This window comes from Nyctibius grandis, chromosome 23 (assembly GCF_013368605.1).
Source record: "Nyctibius grandis isolate bNycGra1 chromosome 23, bNycGra1.pri, whole genome shotgun sequence".
In the NCBI taxonomy this organism is placed as follows: Eukaryota; Metazoa; Chordata; class Aves; order Nyctibiiformes; family Nyctibiidae; genus Nyctibius; species Nyctibius grandis.
Window position 1 is genome coordinate 4,595,642 of NC_090680.1, and position 12,365 is coordinate 4,608,006.

Genomic DNA, 12,365 nt, shown 5'->3' on the forward strand with positions numbered 1-12,365 from the left:
CTATTATACCTTTTTCCTGTTATAGGATGTGTTTCTTCCCTTCACCTAAGTTTTAAAATATGTTTTTTTGGAAGCAAACTTCTCCCTACACTTAATGCTAAACAGCAGGAAGTCTATTGTTGGACAGAAGGAATTTTTTTTACTATTACAGAACTATGTGTTTATTTAACATGGCATGTACGAGCAAATTAGTCAAAGGAATTCATACCTAAGAGAGTAATCCCAATTGTCCTTTGCAGAAGAAAGCAAAACTAGTCTTCCAACGGAATCACCAACTGCAGAGGAGCAGGAGGAAGAAGTGGAGCAAGTAGAATCAGACACTGAGAGCGTTGGTAAGTACTGCTTTCCACTGAGGAGATGTTGGCACGACCTTAAAAACCCCACTACTTTCTAGTTTTCTTTTTTTCTCTGTTCTTGTTATGAACAGCATCTCAGACCAGTGCCATCAAGTCACAGTGACTGAGTTTCTCTGCTCCCTTTCAGTTGGCTTACCTTGTGTACTTCATTTTGCTCTTTGCCATGGCTGGTCTCTGACCCCTTTGTTGGTTGTGTTTCATAGAACACCTAGGAGAGAAAAAAATCAAGACAAGGTTAAAAGCTTACAAAATAGGTAATGGGGATTTGATCTGAGGTACCAAACTGAAAAGTACTTTTAGCAAGTGCTTATGACTAGTTGGAAGTCAAGTTGACAGTATTCTGTATTGCAATCCAGCAAAGAACTGCACTGGGTCACACATTAGCAGTATGCCTTGTTGAGGACAATGGTGTCTTCTGGTGATCTGTTGTATGTATTTTTACTAATTGTTTTGTATAAAGATGTGCGTTCAATAGCTGAAGAGAGATACTTATAAACTTTAAATAGAAGACTTATAAACTTTAAATAAATAGAAGAGAGACACTTTAAACTTTATTTGGTTTCTAAAGCTGAGACCTGAACACCAAGCAAAGCTGAACTGAACTACTTTGGTAGGTCATGAGTTCTAAAATCAATGTTTTTAAAACAGTCTCAAAATTTTTCTTCTTTAAATTCTTCAGTTTTGAATGTTCACAGTGAAGTTTTTAAAAGCCTGAGGGAGCACTTGTTACAGACTGTTGCAGACTGTTCCAGGAGAAGTTGTCACTCAGACATGGTACCCCTGTCCTGAGCTATGGAATGCCTGTTACTCTGTTGAAGGAGACAAGGAATGTGTGAATCCTTCCCTTTTGCAGCTAGGTGCAAATATCAGCAAGGAGCCTAAAATTCATGGTGAATATAAACTTCTTTTATGTTCCCACTTCTGAGATGCAGAAGGCAATTTGGAAGAGCAAGATAATAGTGAAGTACCCTTGGAGGCACAAAAAGAGCCTGAGAAGATAGAAAAGAAAATCTCGGAAACTTTCTTCTATAACTATGAAGATATATATTCACGGCCAGTTGTCACTGAAGACTCTGGGATACCAATTAACCTTCTTACTCTTAAGTATCCTTTCTGTTGAGGTGGTGCAAATTTAAATCTAAGGATATTTAATATATGTTCTTAAAATTGTACTTGTCTAATTTGGAGTAGGCTATGTGGCATTAGTGGGATACCTTTGGTTCAGACACAGATAAGAATCCTGACCAGTTGTGGTTCTGGGTGAATGTAATCTTAAATGTTGTCTTGACCTCATAAACATTTCTTATTGGGCATAATGCTTACTGTCATAAGTACTCTTGTAGAACTAGATCATGGCCAAGTTAATGTGACCAGGCCGAAGACTAGCGTAAGAATATCCCCTGCAAAGCTCTCCCTTTCTGTATCGCCACAGTGATGTTCCCCTAGGAGAAGGAGCAGCTGTGTACCTCATGCTTCCTCACAGAACTGCTAAGGGACAAGTGAGGAAGAAACCAGGTAGATTTGTAGCCTGGTGTATTGGGTGTGCGTGGCAAGGTTTTGGTAGCGTGGGGCAGGGCTACAGGGGTGGCTTCTGTGAGAAGCTGCTAGAAGCTTCCCCTATGTCCGATAGACCCAGTGCCAGCTGGCTCCAAGACAGACTCGCCACTGGCCAAAGCTGAGCCAGTCAGCGACAGTGGTAGCTCCTCTGTGGTAAGACATTTAAGAAGGAGGGAAAAAAATTGCTGGGCAACAACAGCAGCAGAGAGAAGAGTGAGAATACCTGAGAGCAACAACTCTGCAGACACCAAGGTCAGTGAAGAAGGAGGGGAGGAGGTGCTCCAGGCACCAGAGCAGAGATTCCCCTGCAGCCCTTGGTGAAGACCATGGTGAGACAGGCTGTCCCCCTGCAGCCCGTGGAGGTTAATGGTGGAGCAGACATCCACCTGCAGCCTGTGGAGGACCCCACGCCACAGCAGGTGGATGCTGTGACCCCGTGGGAGGCCTGTGCTGGAGCAGGCTCCTGGCAGGACCTGTGACCCTGCAGAGAGCAGCCCACACTGGAGCAGATTTGCTGGCAGGACTTGTGACCCCATGGTGGACCCACGCTGGAGCAGTCTGTCCCTGAAGGACTGCAGCCCATGGAAGGGACCCACGCTGGAGCAGTTTGTGAAGAGCTGCAGACCATGGAAAGGACTCACGTTGGGGAAGTTCATGAAGGACTGTTTCTCATGGGAGGGACCCCACACTGGAGCAGGGTAAGGGCATGAGAAGTCCTCCCCTTGAGGAGGAAGGAGCTTCAGAAACAACATGTGATGAACTGACGACAACCCCCATTCCCTGTATCCCTGCACAGCTAGTGGGGAAGAGGCAGAGAAATCCGGAGTGAAGTTGAGCCTGGGAAGAAGGGAGAGGTGGGGGGAAGTGTTTTAAGATTTGGGTTTTATTTCTCATTACCCTACTCTGACTTCCAATAGGCAATAAATTAAATTAATTTCTCCACGTCGAGTCTGTTTTACCTGTGACAGTAGCTGCTGAGTGATCTCCCTGTGCTTATCTTGACTCATGAGCCTGTTGTTACTTTTTCTCTCCCCTGTCCAGCTGAGGAGGGGGAGTGGTAGAGCGGCTTGGTGGGCACCTGGCGTCCAGCCAAGGTCAACCCACTACACCTGGTGCTCAGAAGTTCTAAACTGTAGAATGAGGGAATTGATGCCCATCAATAAAGAGCTACAATAAGTCCTTTGCTAGATGTGGTCAAGTAGGATGTGATATGTGACTTTCAGAAATGCTGGTGGTTTTCTCTGCGGACACAGTCAAGTTGCTATTGAAGACTGGATTTTCCCTTCTCTACATCTGCCTGTAAACACTTAAGTGAGCTTGAGCACTTCCTTGGTTTGATCTCTTGTCTAGAACAGTTCCTACTCATCTGGTGCACATCTCTTACATTTTGTTTGAAAAGAGAACACTGATAGAATATGAATTCCTTGCAACCCCAAAGGATCCAGCGGAGATGAAAGGATGGAATATGAACTTTAGAAGGTCTTCACTCATACCTTCCCCTCAGTTATAGAGGCTTGATGTGTTTTACCCTCACTATATACTGAACATAACTATCTCCTACCATCAGGCTTTTAGTCACCAGATCCAGTATTCCCATTTCAGTTGTGGTTTACGTGTTTCTATCCACTTAGTAAACTTTTCTAGAAAGCCAGTGTCAAAGCTTTTCCTTATTGAACTGTTCCCAGACATTCTTTTGGATATGACTGCACCAGAAGTGTAAACCTGCTGCTCATGGATAGCCAAACACTGCTGTATATAGCAGGCAACCAAGTGGTGCTCCTGGACCTGAAAACTAAATCTCAACGTTACCTCCGGAGCAGCAGTGGTGGTGGAATTGGGTTTATCACGGTATGGCCTTTGTTTTGTGTTTTAAGGTGTTAGTCACTTTCTAGAAGCAAAATGTTCACTTGGTTGCCTGGTGGGAGATTTCTACAGCTGCATGTGCATATGAAGAAGGTATGGTATTGACTGGGGGGATGTGTGGACCATGCAGAGTGGGCTCCTCAGCCTGTCAACATAATCAGCAGAGGACAAATATCTGCATACCTAAGTCTCAGGCTCAGGTACTGTAAAGGACCAACGGGTGCCAGCTGGAATTAATTTTTAGAACTATTACATTGTTATATAAATATTTTATCTCATATTGACTTTTTTTTTGGAACACTCATCTCTCCTAGTCACAGCTGATAGTAATATAGTGTTTTGCTTGCAGTTAAAATTTAGAAAATCAAGTTCCTGGGTAAATGAAGAGAAAAAGTATCTGGTTTCACTCTAGTAAGCTCCTACAAAGAGCTCAGACTCTCAAATGCTTCCTCTGGATTTGAAGCACCTTATCCTGCGAAGGGCTCTGCCATCTCTCACTTGTATTCCACATGAGCAAGGCTTTCAGAATACCAGCCTCAGACTGTTCAGCTCCATTGTAAGCAGCCTTTTCTGGGGAATTGTGGTACATCTTTATCTCTTCAGAACAATGTCATTCAGGATGGCTTTTCTGCAGCTGTCTGCTGAAGTAGATGGCTGCTGACATAAATGCTGCTCAGGAAAGATCAGCTAGTGGGTTGAGTGAGGTAGGAATAGTAAAAGAGTGCATGATAAAGCAAATTATTTCACAGTTTGTCATGGTTCTGCATTATATGTACAATGTACCCTTTTGTGTGCATAATGATTTTAGTATTTTGCGTGCATCATTCTGATATTGAGCAATAGTTTCACAGTTGTTCAGAATAAACACCCAGAAAAACGCAACCTAGTATTTGTGGCAGTATCTTTTGACTAATGAGTGAATAAATACAATAACTTAATAACTAGCAGGATAGAGATAAAGATATCATTACAGCATGCAACGGGACTTTTGCTTTTTCAAGGGACACCCTACTAAGCACTACTTTGCAGTGGGAGAAAAAGGAAAGAAGCCAGACCTCATCATCTATGATTTTCCTTCACTGAGGCCCTACAGAATACTGCGAGGTAGTGTAAAAAGTTCTATTTTCATTTTGCAGAAATGGGCCAGTGTTTATAGATCCCAGCAGATGGAGTAGTGGGTCACTTTAGAAGTTTAGACAGAAATACAACCTTTTGATCCTTCACAGCAAAATAGAAAACACTGGTTTCGAGCTTTTTCATTATTGTATGGGAGGAAACTTGCATTTAGTAGAAATAGCCAACTGAGAGATATTACCTAGTGAAAAAAATAATTGCAGTGAAAGTTGAGCTCCTTCTAAGTAGATTTGCTATTGTTTCTTCCTCTTTTCCTTGTGTGTGTGTGTGTGTGTATTGGGGCTTATATGTTTCTTCAGGTGGAACAGAGAAAGCCTATGTTTTTGGTGATTTCAACGATGCTGGCACTTTGCTGGCCAGTGTTGGGAGCAGCCCTGACTACATGCTGACTATCTGGGACTGGAAACAAGAAAAGATTATGTTGAGGTCAAAAGCTTTTTCACAGGATGTTTACAAGGTCACATTTTCTGCTGATAATGAAGAGCAACTAACTACATCTGGAGCAGGACACATTAGGTAGGTTTACTGATTAGGATTAATACATATCACCTCTAAAGTCATAATATGTAGAAGGTGACTAACAGGAATATATCATGAGCAAACATGGACCAACGAGGAATGTTATTTTACCTGGCCATTACAATTAGAAAAATGAGAAATTTCAAGTCCTTCATCCAATCAGCCAAGTCTTTTCACACCTTTGCTGTGCAAAAAAGATGATGCTTGATGTTGAATGTCAGTACCACTGGTTCCATTCTTGTAATTTCAACAAGCACTGGGGAGAACTAATAAAAAATATTTATATATACATGTCTTCTAGCTGGTAACATAGCATATATGCTGCCTATGCCTTCTGGGCTTTCTACCTTTGATTTCTTGAACTCGTCTGCTGTTTGGGCAACCATTAGAACTGGTTGCCAAGTCATGGATCAGAAACCCTCTGATACCACCAAAAGCCTGCAAGGAAGCCTTACAAAAGATATGCTTCCATACACTCCCTTCTCTGCTAAGTTGATGGATCCTTTTGTAATAAAAAATAAACCACAACTTTAAGCTCTTTGGGACAGGGGTTTGCTTTGTGTTCTGTATTTATCCAGTGTTCGATGTTAATACAGCAGAGACTTAAGATATGACTTGGATGCTATTGTAATAGAAATTATACCTTTAAAACTATAACACATCTGAAGTTTCTTTGAATTTCAACAGAGGAATCAGATAAAAATCTGAGATTTGCTCTACAGTTTGGTTGCAAGGTGGGTCTGAAATAGCAAAGGGCTTATTTAGACCCAGAACAAATGTGGTTTAGAATACATTATTTATGGAAATCTGACAAAACAAAATCTCTTATAAGCTTTCTTTTCAGCTAAAATACTATGAATAAACTCTGACATAGCTTTTATAACATGATAAACATGACCGTTCACCCAAATGTGGTCTCAAATTACAATTTTCACCACCTGTCTTGAATGTCATGTCTCCTGCACACACAGTGAACCATCCCTAATTGCAATTTTTCCGTAATGCAGTAATTTCAAGTTATGTTTTATACTGCTAAAATTATAATGATCAAATAGAAATAGCTCTAAAGGCCTAGGATAAAACGTTTGGCTCAGGGAGATTTTATAGTCAAGCTCAAGTCCCTGGGGGTACTTGGCTGAAATTCAGTAAAGACCTTAGTCCCTTGGATTTACAAAGTTGAGCATCATACACTGAAGACAGCAAGAGTAAAATAGGTATCCCTAATGATGTGTATTGGTTGTAGCTGGAAAGATGTAGCCATGCATTTTATACTTATTAATTTTAAAAAGTAGTTTAATCTTCATTCTGCCCATTCCAAATCCTTTTCCTAGCTTTTTCGTAGGGGTAATATAGGGAAATGGTTGTGTAGTTACAAAGCTTTATCTCATTTTAAAAAGAAAAACCCAACGTCTCCTGTGAAAAAGAGTAATAAATGAACAGCCCTTACCTCAGAGGTATCCCTGGCAAGATTATTACTATGTCTGAGAGGGACTGAAGAGTGCATTTAGGAAATCTTGTCTCAGAGTGATGTTTTTTCTATATTCAGGTTCTGGAAGATGGCTCTTACGTTCACTGGTCTCAAGTTACAAGGAGCTTTAGGCAGGTTTGGAAAAACAGCAGTGACCGACATTATAGGTTATGTGCAGCTGCCTGATGGGAAGGTAAGTAAGAAAATGTTTAATTGATTTTATATTCCCTCTCAGGTTTTGATATAAAGTCTACTGAGTAAGTTGGAGAGTTACTATTTGCTTCGAAATGATTTGAATTAGACACTCAATGCACTGCTCTGATAAGCTAATATTGACATTAATTTGCCAAGAACCTGGCTTGCTTTGTAATAATTAAAAAGCACATTTAGTATTGTAATTCCCAGGCAAAAGATCCCTGTTGGCTTAGAGCTGAGGGTCCTCTAGCGGGGTGGTGAAAACGTTAGTGTAAAGAAATACGAAGACTGTTAGCCCTAATCTTTAACAATTTCAGTGTGTGTAAATTATGTCACATTGGTAAAAAGTTGAATCTTCTCACCCTTTATGCCTCCTCCTGCAAAGATCTGTACATTGCTATCAGTTTAATGCTTTCTTGGAAGGAAGCCACAAATGTTAACCACATTCCAGATTCTTGCCAGTATTTCTGCATGGTTAAGTACAGGTGCTTATGTGCTTCTCTTCATTTGCCTTGAAGGTTATCTCAGGGACTGAGTGGGGCAACTTGCTGCTTTGGGAAGGGGGCCTCATTAAGGTAGAGCTCTGTCGATCTGGACACAAGCCCTGTCACGGTGGCCCTGTCAGCCAGTTAGTTCTGGATGAAGGAGAACTTGTCACTGTTGGAAAAGATGGCTTCATTCGGGTGAGTTGTTCTTCTACTCTGCCTTTAAGTGTGCAAATTTGTGGTCAGCAGGTAAATGTCACGTATTTTCTTTATCAGAGCTTATTTATGGAGGCAATTTATAGTACAGTTGCTTTCTGAGAATGAATTTTTAGAACAGACAGAATAAGAGCACATCTCCACAGTGTATATGCTTGAATCAGATAGTGTTCACACAATGTTCTCTGTTTAATACCAGTAATCACCTTTTACTCTAATAAATCAAAATAATTTTCAGTGATTCTCTAAAAGCTTTGGTCTTGCCTGCATTCTAACGAAATTTTTTCCATGTGTAGTTTTGGTTAATCTTTATAATTTTCAGGCCTATTAATACATTTGGTGTTATTTCAAAGGATAAACTATGGCAATATTTGAAATTAATTTTCTGATTATTTGAATGCTTAGATTATTAATGTTAAAATGACATAGAAATTAACTAGTATCTTAGAGATACATGTGCTGAAATAGAGGAACAGTTAAAAGAAAAGACATTGGGCATCCTGAAGTTAACATATAATTCTATAAATTAAGGTCAAAACGTTTTCTTTATCCATACCACTAATTTCTGACCTCACCTGCCAGTCACCAATGATTTTGTAATCTTGTTTGCCTGCTCTTTAAGGAAAGACAAGAAGTGTCTTCTGCTGGTGTGTGAAAGACCCAGATAATCAACAGATGTGGAGGTTTTCAAACACCCTGTGATTTTTTTTTTGTTTTGTTTTGTTGTTGTGTTTTATAAATTGATATTATCCCATTAGGAAAATGGGCTGATGTGACAGGTTTCATACTCTACCTGTAGAATCTACACTCCTCTGGTTTCTTAGAATTTCGAATTTCCATATTAATCGTGTGTTACATTAATGAAAACATAACCTGGCCTTATAAAACCCCATTTTTTTTTTGTGCTTCCAATGCCACGAAGGTGTGGAACTTTGAGACAATAGATGCTGCTGATTCTGTGGATGACACAGGGTTACTGGAGGTGGAGCCTATGAATGAACTTCATGTTGGGAGGAATGTCAGCCTGAGTTTCATGTCAAAGGTTCATGACTGTGGACAGCCTGTTTGGTATGCTCAGGTAAGATACACTCAAGTACATACACCTCTGTGGAGAAACACAGACTGAGGGAGGTGATGTTAAGCAACAGCAGGAGTCCATTACAAATTAGTTTGTTTCTTTTTGGTAGAATTCAGTCTTCTTCTGGATATATATATATAATCTTCTTATCTCATATATATAATCTTCTTTTAAGCACTGGAACAGGCTTCCTAGAGAGTGGTTGATGCCCCAAGCCCGTCAGTGTTTAAGAGGCATTTGGACAATGCCCTTAATAATATGCTTTATCTTTTGGTCAGCCCTGAAGTGGTCAGGCAGTTGGACTAGATGATCATTGTAGGTTCCTTTGAACTTGTTCTGTTCTATTCTATTCTATTCTATTCTATTCTATTCTATTCTATTCTATTCTATTCTATCTTATCCTACTCTACTCTATCCTACTCTACTCTATCCTACTCTACTCTTCTTCTCTATTCTATGCTACTCTATTCTGTATTTTTAGTGTACAGTAACATGTGAGACTGGCTTTCAGAGATAGAACTGTATAAGAGTAGGAGAATATCAAAAGGTATTGTCCAAGTTCTGTTATCCTGGACTGATGGATAGGACTGATAGGACCAACATCACCACATTCAGTCATTTCAGTTTCACAGTGGTAATCATTAAGGAATTTTTAAGGAGTAACCATGGGTGGTTTTATTTCCAAATTGAGTTTGAAAATGTTCAAGTTGCATGTTTTGATTTTTCTTCTTCAGGATGCTAATGGAGCAATCTGGAAGCTGGATTTGACTTTTTCAAATATGGTAAATCTGTTTTTCTTTCTTCTGATTTCTTCAATTCCTTTCCAATAACTTCATTAACTATACTGGATGCATCTGCAATGAAGTTTGTGTTTTATGAAGCTGAACAGTTGAAACTTTTAGCATTGAAACAGATTTTTTTTTTCCTTAAAATTTATTTCCGTAATGTTATCGATTATAATTTTTGTGCAGGATTATCGAAAGTAATTTGATTTTTTTATTCCTGAAATTTTAGCTGCAAAATTCAAGTTACCTTAAAGGAGTTTTATTCTCATAAACTGGTAATTGCATGGCTGCAGGAAATGAGTTCAAGGAGTATGGATATATCCTATCTAGATAGGTGTTTGAAACAATCCTCACTGTTGTCTCTAAATGACATAAAGAACTAGGAAAGACAAGGAGAAGATGAAATGCACTTCACATGTTTTATCCTACTGATTACTAGTGTTACTGCTGGAGAGGTTTTTGATAGAGAAATAGATGACACAGTTAAAATGGGGGCATTGAATTTTTACACCTGAACATATTAAAGTAAATGGGAACAATTCCTTTGAGTGGAATAAAGTTCTGTGGCAACAGGTAAAATTATATTCCAAGAATTTTATGGTAAATAAAAGATGTACAAAGCATACTATAAAAACTAATGTAAAAAATTTATAGCAAACCCTAGAATTCCTTGGATGATGAAATGATTTCCCAGGCAGTGTCAGCCCTAGGCCTGAGAGCATTTTCTTTGCCTGCAGACCAACAGCTCTTTGTTGAAAATATTAATTCCAAGCCTTAAAAAACTTAATGAAAGGCATTCCCCTTTATTTTCACATAGAAAATGATGGAGTTTTAAATTAATGTTTGTACACTAATTTTGCTCATGATCTTCTTATGAATATTTAAATTAAAAAAAAAGGAATTGCATATAGCTACCTCATGCATGCCAAATTTTGTTCACACGAACAGCACCTGTCTGGATTTTTCAGGTTCACTGTAGGTATGTATGGCTGGTAATACCTTGTAAGTGCAGCTCCAGAATGTAGCAGAATTCTTGTTCTTCTGTTCTGCACTGCAGACCCGTGATCCAGAGTGCCTGTGTACCTTTCATTCTGGAGGAATTGAAGCCATGAGTGTCTCTCCCACTACATACCTTCTGGCCACCACTGCCCTTGACCGTAAGTACACTATTCCTTTCCTCTCATAACACTGTGATTATTGTTTTTGAAGAGCAATGATGCTTCATTTGGAACTATTCTGTTTTGAACTGAAGTTGTGTATTTGCTCTTGAAAAGTCAAAAGTCACTTTATAGACAATTATTATTCCTGGGATCAGTTCTTTAATAGTTAAGACAAATCATTAATGTTTTGAAATAATGCCTTAAGGCTTCTTCATCTTAAGAGCCTGGGATTTCAATGAGAGAAGTTTTTAATGGGAAGCTTTGTAAATTCTGGTCATTCTGAAGGAACGGCTGAAAAGATGAGACATTTGGTTTGAATAACAGCACTTGTATTCAAGGCTCTGGACTGATAAGTGTTGGGATTTTTGTTTTGTAAGGAATTACATACATCTCTAGCATTGTGTAAGTCATTGTGAATATTAATATTTGTGGCTTTCTTAGAAAATTCAATAGCTATCATGCTTTCAACAACAGCTAACATGTAATTACAGACACATTTATTTAACTTATGTAAATACTGCCATTTAGGCCTCTCACAGTTAGCTTTATCATGCTTTGAAAGAACCACCACTGGCCAGAACATTAGCAATGTCATTTACACTTCTCAGAAAATGCTACAAGGTCTTTAACTCGATTCTTGTCAGCAGTATCTAGTCATTTGTCTGTGTTATACAATGTACATGCTCTTCTAGCCTGAAGACAAACTCCTCCTGGTTGAGCAGATGACAAGATATATGCCAGCTGGAATGGAATTTTATGCAGACCAATATGTGTGTCTATGAATATGTAAATTTCACCTCTGGTGCAAATGGCTTTTTCTTTGGACAATCTCCCATTTTTACCCATTTAAATATTTTCCTCTCTACTCAATTCCAAGTAGTAGCGTATCATCGTTTCCTATGTTGTCAGTACAGATTTTCCTTACAGTATGCCACAGTTCTGTGATTACTTGAAAATTACACATGGTGGTCAACATGCGACTCCTTGTTACAACCCTCAGCCCTGACAACTCTTGGGAACCTGTAAGTTAGAGTGAAGAAAGCTTATGTTTTGTTCATGAACACCATCCTAGCCATGGTACTGTGTAACCATCAGTCATGTCTTTCCAGATGGGCGTTTGATACTCAAAGAGAAAAATTAATAACTTTCAATCCAGCTTTAAAGAAATAGACATTTCTCCATAAATCTTAAAATGTAAGTGATGTTGCAAGAAATAAGTTCTTACTGTCTCCTTTCCACACAGGGTCAGTGCGTATCTATGATTTCATCAGCAACAGTCAACTGAGTGAAATTAAGTTTAAACAAGGAGGAACAGCACTGACGTGGGCACCTCGTGTTGTGAGTATTTGCTAGTGTATTAACAAAAATTCACAAGGGGCCTATGAGCCTGCCAGCATCAAGAAAGTTGCTCACAATACAAGACCTTAAAGAAGTCACTCTTAGGCCATGGTGGAATTTACTGCAGTAGTATGTATGTATATAGTATGTGTGCAGTTTGACTTTATTGTTGATTATCAGGTATCCTACTTTGTGTCTTCCTGAGATTTTA

At 39.2% G+C, this 12,365-nt stretch overlaps 1 protein-coding gene across 1 annotated transcript in view; it reads left to right on the top strand.

Annotated features, from left to right (window-relative positions):
* CFAP44 (cilia and flagella associated protein 44) overlaps positions 1–12,365 on the top strand; it is a 48,348-nt gene that overhangs the window by 5,127 nt on the left and 30,856 nt on the right. Inside the window, exons 2-12 of the mRNA XM_068417316.1 lie at positions 240–332; positions 1,283–1,460; positions 3,599–3,761; positions 4,778–4,880; positions 5,210–5,426; positions 6,976–7,090; positions 7,611–7,775; positions 8,716–8,871; positions 9,606–9,653; positions 10,714–10,813; positions 12,060–12,154. Coding sequence (XP_068273417.1) covers positions 240–332; positions 1,283–1,460; positions 3,599–3,761; positions 4,778–4,880; positions 5,210–5,426; positions 6,976–7,090; positions 7,611–7,775; positions 8,716–8,871; positions 9,606–9,653; positions 10,714–10,813; positions 12,060–12,154 — 1,433 coding nt within the window. The remainder of the gene's footprint in view (positions 1–239; positions 333–1,282; positions 1,461–3,598; positions 3,762–4,777; positions 4,881–5,209; positions 5,427–6,975; positions 7,091–7,610; positions 7,776–8,715; positions 8,872–9,605; positions 9,654–10,713; positions 10,814–12,059; positions 12,155–12,365) is intronic.